This window comes from Uranotaenia lowii, chromosome 3 (assembly GCF_029784155.1).
Source record: "Uranotaenia lowii strain MFRU-FL chromosome 3, ASM2978415v1, whole genome shotgun sequence".
Lineage (NCBI taxonomy): Eukaryota > Metazoa > Arthropoda > Insecta > Diptera > Culicidae > Uranotaenia > Uranotaenia lowii.
Window position 1 is genome coordinate 198,904,736 of NC_073693.1, and position 15,676 is coordinate 198,920,411.

At 38.8% G+C, this 15,676-nt stretch overlaps 1 protein-coding gene across 1 annotated transcript in view; it reads left to right on the forward strand.

The window, feature by feature from the left end:
- Window positions 1-1,072, forward strand: part of LOC129752995 (uncharacterized) — a 49,373-nt gene extending 48,301 nt beyond the window's left edge. The window contains exons 14-15 of the mRNA XM_055748788.1: window positions 53-433; window positions 490-1,072. Of these exons, the coding sequence (XP_055604763.1) occupies window positions 53-433; window positions 490-924 (816 nt within the window). The 3' untranslated portion in view covers window positions 925-1,072. The remainder of the gene's footprint in view (window positions 1-52; window positions 434-489) is intronic.
- Window positions 1,073-15,676: the final 14,604 nt, after the last annotated feature.

Genomic DNA, 15,676 nt, shown 5'->3' on the forward strand with positions numbered 1-15,676 from the left:
CTTAATCCTACATCTTGAAAACAGTCATGAGCAAAATTGAAATCTTCAACAGCTCGCCAAAGCGAAGGATCAGCTAGTACCCTTATTTGTAATGGACACCTTCAGGGAATATCCTGGTGCTACGGGAGTGTTCGTCGCGGGAATATTCAGTGCAGCTCTCAGCTCCCTCTCATCGGCGCTCAATGCCCTGGCAGCTATCTCGTTTGAAGACTTTTGTAAACCATACTTTGGTAGCTCTCTTACCGAAAAACAAACCGGATACATACTGCGAGGATCGGTCATTCTCTTTGGGGTCGTTTCCGTTCTGCTGATCTACATAGTAGAACATCTGGGCGCTGTGATGCAACTGACAATGACTCTCAGCTCAACTGCAGGCGGTCCCTTGTTTGGTTTGTTTTTGATGGGTGTGTTGATGCCTTGGGTGACCACTACTGTGAGTAGACGTTAAATAATATGAAAACACAAATTTTGTTAACATTTTATTTTAAGGGAGCTCTGACAGGAGGAATTGCAGGACTGCTATCCATGTGTTACCTCTGTTTCCGATCTCAAGCTGATATGGCGGCTGAATTGATCGTGTACAGCACAAAACAGGTCAATATCACAGGATGCACCTATGAATATGTAAATTCCACAAGCCCAGAGGTCACCTTCGAGGAGATGGAAAAATCACTGCATCATATTTCCTATCTCTATTTCACCTTGTTTGGAGCATCGATTTCTTGCTTGGTAGGTTCACTGGTAAGTTTAATCAAAAGTGGATCCACCAAGAAACACTTTGAACAGTTGGACCCACAACTGTTGGCGCCGTTTATTAGGAAATTTCTTCCGGATCACACGAAAACGTACGGAGCTGTTTCTGTCAATAGCGATAAACCTACCCCCGAAAGTATGCCTAGTAATGATCTCAATCAACCTGAATAAATGGATGTAGAAGAACTGTATTAAATATAAAATTTTTAGTTGTTGAGTTTTTTTCAAAAGAGGAAAGTATTAATACTAAATTCATAAATTTTCATGATTACCTAGATATTTCATTTTTTATATTTGGTAAGATCGATAAATAAATGTTAATGTCAGACAACTTTCTCGTCAGTTTTTACATGGAGCATCGATCCGAAAGACCAGCAATCAAACATGTCCAAATTATTGGATCACTTCGCAATTGATTCGTGAATCTAATCTCATTGTAAATCCATTCGATGGCGCCGAATATATTTTTGGTCCACTTTTTTTTTTTTTTAATTTCTGCGATAGCTGATTTGGGCTCCCGGAGGGTACCACTGTAAAAAAAATTACAGTATTCAAGAAAAAAGTGAGTATTGTTATACATAAGGATTATTTATTGACTGAAATTAAATCGGCTGAACAAGTGAAAAACAGTGAAAGATGATTTAATAAAAAGTTGTAAAATCAAACATATATACCATATATTTTTATCGGATTATCTATTGTTTATAATTTTTTTTTGATGGGATTAGTCAATCAGCGGACAAAATCACGAAATGAAAACCTGCAGTTGTTTTTTTTATTTGTTTTTATTAGTATTTTAATCATGACATTCAAGTTATATTATTAAAGTTAATTAAGTGTTGAGATCAAATATGATCAGTTCAACTTTGTGATTAAGTAAATTCTAAACATTGTTTATTTTACTTAAATTTGTCATAGCAATAAAGTATATGATATGTAGGAGAATATCCTGTAGAGCAAAAAAAAAATGTATAAACTTAAGCCTAAATCCTAAAAACTAACTTAATTGTAAAGAGAACGAATCTCTGCGATGAAAGACGGCATCAATTTGGCTCGGAAGTTAGATATGATTTTGTTGGCCATCTCTTCAATTGATTCAATGCCCACAATCCGATAAAGATCTTCGGTGCTGTGCCAAGGTGGAAGCCGCAAAATCATTTTCAGAACCTTGTTCTGAATCCTACCTGAAGTTGTTTAAATAAGTTTAGAGTTCGACGACACTTTAGCGATCAAATGCTATAAGTGGTAGAATTTTGTTTAATGTTTCTTTGTCATTCAGGGGGACTCAAACCATCATAAAACCATTTGTTCTGCCAAAATAATATTAAATGTCAAATATGATTCAGTTTCAATAACTTGATTGGTTTAATTGATTTTAAACAAATCAATCGACAAAGCGTTGGGCATATAGTTTTAACTACTGGTCCAACTTGAGAAGCTATTCACACGCTCGAATATGATTAACCATTTATGGTTACAGAAAAACCATTATGGACCTTTTTCCGCGTTATGCCATTTTATGACTTCTCCATTAGAACCAATAAAATGACTTTTTCGGGAGAAGTTGAAATATGATTATTTTTTAAACATATGAAACAAAGGCGAAGAAGTTGAAAAATGATTATTATTTAAACAAAATTCAAATTTTTGAGGACAAGTTAAAAAATGGTTATTTTTCGTTCAGTTGCATCTAAGCGTTAAGATTTATGATGTTTATGCTTCCAGGTTTTTTATTTTTACCAGCATTCTAGAGGTAGATTAGATAATAAGCTTACAAATGTTCTAAAAATAATTTAAATGGCGTTCTTGTGAAATTCCCAAGCATCTCCGGCCACTAAGTCATTTCTCCGCTGATTAGCTGCACCACCTCTTCTTCACCGATTCGAGCCACTTTGTCCTCGATCCCTCGAGAACCCTTCGCCACATGTGTTACGATTCCCCCTGGAATAAGGCTTCTGCTGTTGCTTCTGACCTCGATGCGATCTGTTCATCTTGTTCGGATGATGGACCTGTGGCAATAATTGACCTATCAATTGTTAAAGCCACCACCGAAAAGATTCCGATCCAGCTGCAGGCCTCCGTTGTACCATCCGGGACTCTGTTCCTGCTGTTGCTGTGAGGGTTTCGGAGTTCCGTTGTTGCTAACCCGGGAAGATGCACTTGATTGGGATCATTTCTGCTCTTTTTGTGCAACGTCGCTGTCGCAGTTAAAAACAGACAGCAAAAAATTCTAGCGGTTCCACTACGGCCGGTGTTTTATGGGTAGTTCGATCCGATTCAGTTTTCCGGAAGTTTCGGGAAATGGCCCTACCAGCATCTCGAGGTCCAATTATTGAAGGAATCTTAACTTTCAACATTCTCTGGGAAAGAAACAATTAAATAAAATTCTTTTCGAGTACCTACAGCATATTATTGAACACTTACCTTCAGCAGCCGTATAATTTTTACATTTAAAGCAATAATATAAATGAATTAATGAAATTTTTGCTAAACGCGCCCGACCGCAAATATTTCCAAAATGGCGATGAAAAAATTCCAATTTTTTCAACCATTTTAAGGTCAATGATCGAGAACTACCAAAATGGTTAAAAAAGTTTCTAGAAAAATTGTTGAAAAATAACCATATTGGCGGTTTCGAAGCAAAAACCATAAAATGGTTATTTAAGAACCATAAATGGTTAAAAAAAAATATTCGTGCAGTCCTAAAAAGAAAGAAAAAAAAAACAAATTGATCAAGGTGTGTATATATTCAGGAGGTGTTCAGGGATGCCAGGTGTTGAGGAGTAAAAATCTGGGCAATTTAGAAAAAAAAGTCTGTGTGTGTCTGTGCACAGGGAAGATCACAAATTTAGAACTTAACAAGACATGTGTGTGATCGGAGGGGGGGGGGGGGGGTGAAGTTGTCCTGTGGTATTCGGGTAAATTTTCGAGTGGAGAACTGTAAAAAACACTGTTTCCAACCACGTGCCAAGCCGATTTTTTTTTAAAAAACGAAAACTATAATGAAGGATTGGTCAAACACCAATGAATACAAGCGATATTTCAGTTCAATCTGGCACTTACGGATCAAATCCGATGCATGAATATTCATTTCATCGCTCAATTTTGAAAGTCTGTAAAATCTGGGCACTATCAGCAAAAATCTGGGCAAAATCTGTGTCTGGCCAATATCTGGACGAAGAGTCAAAAGTCTTGGTTTTACAGACAAATCTGGGCACCTGGCAACCCAGGAGGTGTTACCGAATATCGAATTCCCGATTCAGCCATTTTGGCTATGTAGGCTATGCAACTATACGGAACTCATGAAGTTTGTTTACCAACAAACCACCGAAAAGCTGAGCAAAAAATAAACAAACTCATTGAGAGCCCCGCTCACTCCTCGCCTACTTACTGTGAAAGCCTAGTGTATCAAAAGACCTTGAATTTGATGTTTTCAAAACAAAATCAAACTTACCAGTTCGGTAGCAAATTTTGAATAGGGCGAATGCGCCAAATGTAAACAAACTGAGTTATCAACTAGGTGAAAAAGTACGTTCGAAGACCTACATTTCGATGGTATAAAGTTATTTAATGAATATATCGTTTTCGAGAAATAAAGGAAACAAAATAATATTTTTGCTGGGAGCTTATGGAGCTGTCTAACTTTGAACGCGTTTTTTTCTCGAAACAACAATGTCGGCGCATTCGCCGTATTCAAAATTCGATACCGAGTTCGACTCACGGAATAGCTTATAACGATACTTTGAATTTTTATTCTGGAGCAGGGTAACTTAACGAATAGTTTTGAAGAATTTTCCAAGATCGATTTCTTGGACGAAACCATTGAAGAATCATCGATACTGTGAATGAAAATTGAAATTCATTGTTTCGACCATAATTTTCATCGTTTTGACGAAAATGTAGCGTGACCATGAAAAAAAATGGTGATTTTCCATACAAAGCTCAAAAATATAAAGTTCATGGTTAAAACGGCTTCCAGTTTTCCACAATAAAACCATGAATGTACGTTTATTTCCATTGTTTTAGCGAGGCTGGAAATCGAGGTTAATAAATGGTTTGAAATATTTTTGTACTGTACAATTTCATGATTCTTGCTTGTTAAATATTTTATTGGATTTTATGACGTTTCTACTAGTTTTTATTTTCATACAGGCACAATATGGCACTTAATTTTGTACTGGCCTGAGCCACACAAGACCTTGATTTTTCAGAGAACATTATGCACCTGTCGGCAATTCCACTCTTCTGGATACCATCTCGACGGTTCGTGGAGCGTTCTTCGGCAGAACCGTTCACTGGGAATTATTTTATTTATTTACATAGTATTCCGTCTCACGACATAACTTGACGAACATAATTCCTAAAATTCACTCGGTCCATGGCAACCGTTGTCCAATTTCTCGGGCACCCCACGTTCACCAGATCACGCTCCACTTGGTCTAACCACCTCGCTCGTTGCGCCCCCGCTCGTCTTGTTACTACCGGATTCGTAGCGAACACCTGTTTTGCAGGACAGTCGTCCGGCATTCTCGCAACATGTCCCGCCCAGCGTATCCGGCCAGCCTTCATCACCTTCTGGATACTGGGTTCGCCGTAGAGTCGCGTGAGCTCGTGGTTCATCCTTCGCCTCCACACTCCGTTCTCCTGTACGCCGCCAAAGATGGTTCTTAACACTCGTCGCTCGAATACTCCGAGTGTACGCAGGTCCTCCTCGAGCAATGTCTCGTGCCCGTAGAGAACAACCGGTCTAATAAGCGTCATATACACGTTACACTTCGTGCGAGCAGGGCTGGTAGCGAGTCACTTTTTAGTGACTTGGTCACTTTTTTTGGGTCAGTCACTAAAAAGTCACTTTTTTCATCATTTGGTCACTAAAGTCACTATTTTCCGAAAAATGGTCACTTTTATCACCAAAAGTCACTTTTTCACCGAAAATAAACCAATGAAAGAGTAATTTGAATTGCACGTGTTAATATTGACATGAGGCGAAAATAGGTAGTAACCGTAAATTACTTGATCAGTCAGTCAGAAATTTTTTTCGCCTTCGGCGGAATTTCGACATGAATTACCCTTGGCTTGAGACATTTCGATCTACGACATTATTTGACGTTCATGCTTTGAAACTAACTTTGGTTGTAGATTTTTGTTTTCAGTTCAATCAACCTTTTGTATTGGAACTAGAAACTTGATATACAAAAACCCTATCCCGTCTTTAGAATGGTTTTTATTAAGAACTGTAACTAAGATTGAGATTGAAACCATTTTTTAATTTAAAAAATCTTTTATGTCATAACAAATGTTATGTTAATATGAAATATTCTTTAAAAAAATCAATTTCAGACTCAATTTTATTTCGTGTTTTTTTTTTTGCGCGAGAAGAATGACCTTAACGGGTTAAACTCCTATCAAAAAGAAAAAAAAGTGTTTTTTGTTCTTCTGAATACTTAAATAAAGGGTTTTAAAAATTTACACAAGGCTACAAAATTTACAATTTTTATCAAGTGCAATAAATTTAAACGGTAATTTCAACTTATTTGGGTTTTCCGAATCTGCAATATTTCTATCAGCTTTTGTTATTGAAATGACTGTTGAAAATAAGGAAAAATCTTTAGAAATTTCTGCACTTTAAAAAAAAAAAACTCAAATCAAAAACATATTATTTAAAAATAAAAGTTTTATATGAATTGATGAGCTTTAAATAGAATCAAGTTTTTTTTTACACTGTCTGCTGTGATGTCAAAAATACTTGTAATGATATTTTTCCATAATCAGTTATCTATCAATGTTTGATTACACTTAAACTGATAAATATAATAATAAACTCCTTATCACCGAAACTCAATGTGTTCGGCCGAATTTGACAAAATTTCTAGTTTAGGACACTATTTACCAAATCAATAATTCAAAAAATAAGCACCAAAATGGTTATGGTGAAACATGTTTATTGAAAACACTCTTCCTGAAATGTTTTAAAAACTTATCTTTTTTATTTCCATATTTTTTTTCATTTTCAAATAAATAACCGAATTTTGTTGTATAGTTTTTTTTTAATTTTCTAATCAACTTGTCGGATTTTTTTTAATCAAACTTTTTAAACTTTAAGACATATTTTCAACAATTGTTTCCTTGTTTTTAAATTCTGAATTTTCGTGTTCTTCAACCGTAAGCCTTAAACTCCAAATTTTTAAGAATAAAACGTAATTTCAACCTTCTGTTCTTTCTAGGACTCAATATTTTAATCAAAAGAAACAAAATACTCAGAGCTTGTAATTAAAAGCTTAAAAACCTGCGATTGAAAATTTAAACACTTTTTATTAATATTTTTTATATGAAATCATGTTTTTTGGATCGGTCATGATTTTTAAAATTATCTAAAAAGTTTGAAAAATTGTTCTAAGTAGCAACTTTAAAATTAAATTTTAATACGCAGTGTTAACTAACTTTGTATTTGATTTGTGCTTTGAATATTATTAACAAAAGTTTTGAACTCATTATTTTAAATTTTTATCAGTTTTTATCATTCACATAATTACTCATTTTCTAACATTTCTTTGTCAGTGTAGTTGAACAAGGAGGATTTTACTTTATTAAAGGTTTTATGTCTGGCTTCTATAACTGGCACTTTTAAAATAATTATAAATATATTCTTCTTTTTATAAAATTAAATTAAAACATCAAACATTGAATAAATTCTGTTCAAAATTCATTTCTTATTCAGTAATCGGTAATTTACATTTTAAATCGTGAATAAATACTTTTTGTTCAAATTAAAAAATTATAGCGGAAATTCTCACTAAACTTCCAGTTAAAAATGAGGAAAAGAATTCCAAATTTGGATGAATAAAAATTAACAATTATTATCATTTTCCTAACATCTATTAATGCTAAGTTTTGTACAAGATTTGACATTTATTTTAGAATTCAGATATTTTTTAATTTTAAATTTGCTAAGAAATTCTTTTGAAACTAATTTATTTCTTACTTTCTTGACTAATCGAAAATTTGAAACATTCATTGTAATAAATTTCCAAAATTTTGTTTATCAGTCATTTTTTTAGTTTTTGTGTTGAACATGAGTGACAAATGGTGTAAGAAAACCCTTTCCTTTTCAATTGTTTATTTTTAGTATTGTTATTATTTTTATCTAAATTTGAATTTTGAAAACCCCCCCGGAAGAATCCATCGCACGGGCCTGACTGGTCACATTTTTTGTACTTCAAGGTTATTTTTTCGTTCTACATAGTCACTATTTGGTCACGTTTTTCGGTCCTCAAAGTCACTATTTGGTCACTTTTTTCCAAATTTTGGTCACTAAAGTCCCTACTATTTCATTGTCAAACCGCTACCAGCCCTGTGCGAGGGCTAAGTCTTCTCGACCGCAGTTGCTTGTGGAGTCCATAGTAGGCACGACTTCCGCTGATAATTCGCCTCCGGATCTCACGGCTGGTGTCATTGTCTGCGGTCACCAGTGAGCCGAGATAGACAAAGTCTTCGACTATCTCCAGCTCGTCGCCGTCGATCGTGACCTTGTTATTACTGGACAAGCGGGTTCGGTCGGTCTCGGATCCGCAGGCCAGCATGTACTTCGTCTTGGACGTATTAATCATCAACCTAATCCTTTCTGCTTCGCGTTTCAGTTTGCGGTAGATCTCCTCCACCGCCGCAGATGATCTGCCGACTATATCAATGTCATCGGCAAAGCAGATAAGTTGACTGGATCTGTTGAAAATCGTGCCCCACATTTCGCCCACCGCTCGTCGAATAACACCTTCTAGCGCCACGTTGAACATCATGCAGGATAGACCATCACCTTGTCGAAGCCCCCTGCGCGATTAGAAAGAACTCGACAATTCACCCGAAATCCGCACACAGCACTGCGTTCCATCCATCGTCGCCTTGATCAGTATGATCAGCTTCCCGGAAAAGCCATTCTCGTCCATGATTTTCCATAGCTCGTTACGGTCGATCGTGTCGTATGCGGCTTTGAAGTCGATGAATAGATGGTGCGTAGGGACTTGGTGTTCACGGCATTCTTGGAGGATTTGCCGTAATGTGAATATCTGGTCCGTCGTAGACCGTCCCTCCATGAAGCCGGCCTGATGACTTCCCACGAATCTGTTTGCTTGTGGCGTTAGGCGGCGGAGTAGGATTCCGGACAACACTTTGTAGGCGGCATTGATGACAGTGATCGCTCGGTAGTTCTCACAGTCCAATTTGTCGCCCTTCTTGTAGATGGGGCATATTACCCCCTCCTTCCACTCCTCCGGTAGCTGTTCTATATCCCAGATCCGGACTATCAACCGGTGTAGGCAATCGGCCAACTTGTCCGGGCCAATTTTGATGAGTTCAGCTGCGATGCCATCCTTCCCAGCCGACTTGTTTCTATTCAGCTGGCGAATGGCTTCCTTAACTTCAATCATCGTTGGGAGTGGCTCCTCTACGTCTTTGGCTACGCCGGCGATGTACCTTCTCCCACCGTCTTGATCTCCTGCATGTGCGCCGTTCAGGTGTTCGTAGCAGTGCAGCATCCACCTTTTGATCACCTCACGATTGTCCGTCAGGATGCCTCCGTCCTTATCCCGGCACATTTCGGCTTGCGGCACGAAGCCTTTGCGGGATGCGTCGTTGAGTTTCTGATAGAACTTTCGTATTTCTTGGGAACGATGCAGCTGCTCCAGCTCCTCGACCTCCTCCTCCTCCAGGCGGCGCTTTTTCTCCTGGAAAATTCGGACTCGCTGCCTCTTCCGCTGTCGGTGATTTTCCACATTTCGACGGGTGCCTGCACTACTGCCGCCCGCGCGGCATTCTCTTCGTCCATCACCCTCCTACACTCCTCGTCGAACCAGTCATTCCGTCGAGTTTGCTCCACATAACCGATGACGTTATCCGCAGCACTGTTGATGGCTGTCTTGATGGTATCCCAACAGTCCTCGAGAGGGGCTTGGTCAAGCTCGCCCTCTGCTGGCAGCGCTGCTTCGACCGATTGCGCGTAGTCTGCCACGACCTCAGTTGCTTCAGTCGTGCGATATTTAACCGAGGCGGGCGCCGGTTTCGTGTGTTGTTCACTACGGAGAGTTTTGGGCGCATCTTCTCCATCACCAGATAGTGATCTGACTCGATGTTGGCGCCTCAAAAGGATCTGACGTCGATGATGTCCGAGAAGTGCAGGCTGTCAATCAAAACGTGGTTGATCTGTGATTGCGTTTGGTACGGTGATCTTCAGGTGTACTTGTGTGGGAGGCGGTGCTGGAAAAAGGTTATACGTTTTGCCATTCGTTTTGAGGCGGATAAATCAATAAGTCTGAGGTCGTTTTCGTTGGTCAGCTGGTGCGCACTGAACCTTCCAATTGCCGTTAATTCCTCCTCCTGGCCGACCTGAGCGTTAAAATCCCCGATGACGATCTTGATTTCATGTTTTGGGCAACGGTCGTATTCACGCTCCAGCTGCGCGTAAAATTCGTCTTTGTCGTCACCGGTACTTCCGAGGTGAGGGCTGTGCACGTTGATGATGCTGATGTTGAATAACCGGCCCTTGATTCTCAACCGCCACATTCGTGAGTTAATCGGCCACCACCCGATCACGCGATTTTGCATCTTTCCCATCACTATAAAAGCTGTTCCAAGCTCGTGTGTGTTGCCGTAGCTTCAGTAGATGGCACGACCATCTAGGTACGTTCGTACCGTGGAGCCCTTCCAGCATACCTCCTGCAGCGCTACGATGTCGAATTTGCGGCTCTTCAATTCGTTGGAGAGCACGTGGGTACTGCCCACAAAATTTAGAGATCGGCAGTTCCATGTTCCAAGTTTTCAATCGCTAGTCCCTTTTCGTCGCGTGGGTCTTTGCCGATTTCCATTCGAAATTTGTTGTTCGTTGCTAATGTTTTTTGTAAACACGGGCTCGCAAGGCCCGCAGCTAACCCCACTATCTCGCAGGAGGAACGTCGTGATTTTGCTGTTTTAGATCCCGAACACCACCAGGACGTTGTTGTACTCCGCACGCCGCCCCTGACATGGGGAACAGACGCCTACGAAGCCCCCTAACTCAGTTTGCATGCGACCAAAGCATCCACTGGGGTTGGGTACCCGATTTCCGCTAAGGTTGCTCGCACCCCAGCTAGCACCACGGGGAGGTAGAGAATCGGAGTTGCAGACAAGAGGTGATATGACCACTACCCGAAGGTTGGGTGTATGGGGTCTTGAGTTGCACATTGTCTACCGTTCACTAGCCATCCTACGATCCCGTAAACATCAGCTGGCTGCCCGGATACATGCAAGAGCACGAGTAAAAAAAACATGCTACTACCCTACTATACCCTATATTCTTATGAACACCATCTCAATGCTATCAATGCTATACCAGTTTGGGAAATGGAAACGCTCCACCGGCACACTCTCTCGATGCTGCTCGATTTTTTTTTAAAGTATCCACATTAGCACTTGACACAAACACACTTTCATCCTTTTTATCAGAAAGCATCGCACAAAAATAACTATCTGGCTCTGCCCTCCGCTAACTTTTTTCCCTTCATACCTCTCTGCGTTGCACATCAACACGAACACTCCCAAATTTAAAATAAACGTTCTATTCGCGATTCCAACCGATTCTGCGAATTTCACTTCGCTAAACAGATTTCCATCCTTATGGTATTTGAGTGTAAAAAAATTGTTTCCGTTGCAATACTCCCATCAATGAAACCGAAATCAAAAGCTGCGCCCCGGCAAATACACAATGCGTCCCATAAAATCATTAATCCTCGTCAACCTTTCGGATATATTCGATATCAATCCGACAATCGAAGCAAGCGGACAACAAACAACACATCACCAACACAAAAACAAGGCCGACGAAATATCGTATACGACGAAGCAAAAAAAAAAAGTGGCTGGTGGCGTAGCGTCTACCGAATTCAATTTAGCGAAAACCGAATTCAATTTACTATCGTTAAATTGAATTCTAAACTCATTCCGGATTTAAACTCACAAAACTTCACTTCCACTCAGTACGGTTTATGATTGTTCACACTTTTAGCCACAAGTACTGAAATACTACCACGAGATACACATTTTAAAATGTAAAAATTCTCCGCTAACGAGAACCGCGTGCGCGATGACCGAGCTGCCAGACTGCATGCGGCATCCATTAATTACGTTACGCAAAAAATGCATTAATGTTTGCTGATTTTTCCTGAATTCATATTGCTGGAAAATCAGTAGGACAAAAACCAGCAAAATTTTGTTAGTTTCCAGCAAAAAAATTTGCTGTGTATGTTATTATCACATTACAGAATCATCTGATGTCAAAAAATCAGAGCAAAATATTTTTAATAGATGTTTTTCTGGACCCCAACGTTTTTATTTAACTTAAAAAAAATTTTAATGAAATTTTTTTGGCTGTTTGAAGTAAAAACTACGATTTTTCACTTAAAAATCCGCCATTTTTCACCTCTAAAATCTCCCCAAAGTAAAAAAATCAAAAAAGAAAAACGTTGGGGTCTGGTATTTTATATGTAGAAAATATATTCCAAATTTGAAAAGAATCGGATAAGTAGTTTTCAAATGACGATGTCCACGGACTTTAAAAATGTGCTTTCGAGAAAAACGCGTTTAAAGTTTCTGTTCTTGCTTTCTTGTAGTATTAGATAGGAGGAGATAAAGGCCTATAACTTCTACAGTTTTGCTTCAATTGACTTGAAAATTTGACACAACATTCTTGAAATGTTTTACTATAAGAAAATAAAAAAATAAAAAAATCGATTTTTTGAAAGTGTTAGACCCCACCCTTAAGATACGATAGATCTGTTACCAGTTTGACCTCATCAAACAGAATGCGGCAAGTGAGGTTGTCAGCAACCCCTGACTTGCCGCTAGCAACAACCAATAACGGAGACAAATGTCTAGAGGAATATAGGGGAAAAGAGAGTGGCCTGAAAGGCGCTGAAGAATCGGTAAGTACACGGACTTATAAAATCTGAACCAATAAAAAATTACAGTCAGCGATAGTTCAGAGATCTGTTTTTTCTCGAACAGAATACTGTGCTCAATGATTTGACACCGTCAGAAATTTTAAGCCCATTAAATGCTGAACTCATTGTAGATCGCCCAGCATCTGGAGGACAGAAAACACTCGCGAGCATTGAACGTCAAGATACCTCTTCTAAATAGAAATTCGAAAATCAATCACAGTATATACTCAAGAGATGATTCTTGGAGGATTAAAATGTTATTGAACACTGCAATACAGCTCCCCACCAAAGCGTCGGTCGATTGTTATGTAAATTCGTCAATAATACTAGATTCAAAATTGTGAACCAAGTTGATCTATGCAATATCATTCGTTTTTTTTTCATGACGAGTGCCTTGGAAATGGCCCGGAAAGGTTGTGCAGTTACGCTCCGAGAAAATTTATCCCGGGAAATTACAAGCGGCACTTGTTTTCTTACCACTTCGGTGTAGCCAAGGAGTTAGGCCTTCCAGAAACCGAAGACTGGGCCTAGAATATCGGTTAGCATGGCACGCAGTGATGTCATTCGAGGTTCACTGCTGTTTTTGGTGGAAAATAATTTATCGTTCCGATTTACCGATTGGGAAGCATCAACTCCTGTGGGATGCTATCGTGCTCAAATTTTCCAGTGATTCGGCAAAAACGTTGGTAAAGAAAGCTGTAGTAGGGACGTAGAAAAAAATAGTGAAATAAATTCAATTTGATAAAAGCTTCGTGGATCGTCCAAATATGTCTGGAGGGTCGCATAAGCCACGCGGGCCGCGTTTTGCTCATCCCTTATGTAAATCGGAATTTACGGTCAGCCATTCATGAAAGTCAGGGGTTTCCCCTGTATGTATTTACTCTCTTTTTTTGCCATAATCCACCAACTGGAAGGTCGAGTATCTAATACCAAGAATTATCTCGAAAATTGGAGAAATTAACATTTGAACATATAGATCAAAACGAACATTCATACAGCCAAACATTTTGTAAGACCTCTAGCGATATTCCGGAAAATTATTTCTCCGAAAAAAAAATCAACATCATAATTGCAGTAACGAATTTGTTCGATTTTGAAGTCCACATTTTCAACAGTATTGTTTTCGTTTGTTTGCAAAATTATGTTTTCGGCTTTAACCCGAATTGGGATCGCTGACAGGGTAAAAACGAATCATGTTATGGTTAGGTGAGGAAGGTTGGTGGAGTGGACAACTTCTTCCAAAGTGTCGACAAAAAGTCATTCTTATCCGTTACCATAGATATGAAATACCATATGACGAATCGTGGACAACCCTGTATCGCAAGCTGGAATATTAGAGGTTGTTGTCAAAGAAACAAATGGACTGTATAAACCATGCGTTGCTTAGCAATCATGTGCAAATGGCATGTCTTCAAGAAAGCATCGAGGCGTCGCAACTGAGTTCACCGGATTATGTTTGGAACATATCGAAAAATAAATCGAATAGAATCCGGGGGCTTGCGTTTCTGATCCGCAAAGAGCTGGACGTCGCTGTGATAAACACGAATGATCAGTTTGAAAACATTTAAAATTATGAAGTCATCATCAATCTACAAATAGAACGTCTGAAATTACTTTTAATAAATTTCCACGCTTCAAACTCGGACTACTTAAATTTTTTGGGAAACCTGGGACAATATATCGGACGTGTTGAAAGAGTTTCTTATTTGATTTATCTGGGAGACACAAATTACCAATTAGGTCGGAACGAGTTAAGAGAATTGGATGGAAAATACTTTGGAAATTTTTTCACTACATAAAGGAATCATCCCAACGGCGAGAAATTTGAATTCTTTATACCCAGACAAAATTTGGTATTGAGGAGCACAATGGCAGACAAATCATTTCTAACTGCGTGGATGGCGGGAAAGAGATATTCACAATTTGATCACATATTGACAAAATTAAATTCAAACATAAGTATTCATCGAAAAATTGACGGCCAAATGGATTAAAGAGGTTAACACGGATCACAAATAAATTAATGGGGTAATCTGTATCTCTCCAAAGAATCAGTAAAATCATCACGTATTGGATTTCATGAGCATAAACGAATCAAACTTGATTTAAACTTGCTAAGAAACAAAAACTTCCGAAAAAAATACCAAGATCTGGCGAGAAAAAATTCAATTTATCTAAACAAAATGTAAGCGAAATATGGCAATTTTTTCTGAAAATTTAATCAAAGCTGCTGAAAACACCATCTCTGTTAACAATAAGATACCGTTATTACCACGACGAAGGAAAGCGCTAGCAGACATTAAAACATGAACATTCAGATAAAAAATGAGTCCGTACAACGATAAAATAAGAATAAAACTGAAGGAATCCAAAATCCTTTTTACAGCAGTGCGCAAGGAAAGGGAAGAGCAGGAACAGTTGGATTTTTTTTTCTAATCTTCAAAAACTAATTCTCCGGTCGTACCTACATCTGCAACTTGCAGACCCGTTTTCGCTCTGGACCACGAGGAGATAAAACTACTTCCCATGCATCAGTGCATCTATTGATTTAGTTAGAATCTGATAAATCCCAGTAGGCTGCGCTCCTTCCGTAGTAGCCATAGCAACCATATAGTAACCATAGCAATCGTCAAAGTAGCCTGCGTATGAATTGCGGGAAATGCGCTCTTTTTCTCACGAACCAGCAACCGGAACACATGTGAAATCCAAACACTCGTGAAAGTTAAACATAAAAGTGGTCCTATCGAGCCGGATACCGAGAAGGTAAGAAGCAAATATTGTACTTAAGTGTATCAAGTGAAATATTCGAGATGCTGCTACAAAGTGGTTGAGGCCTTTCTAATTCAAGATGCCTCAGTAACTTGTGAGGCGAGTAATTATTTAGTGGAACATAAAAGAGGTCTTAACATCATTGTTGAGGCGATTCAAAATTGAAGATGCCTTAGAGATTTGTGAGTGAT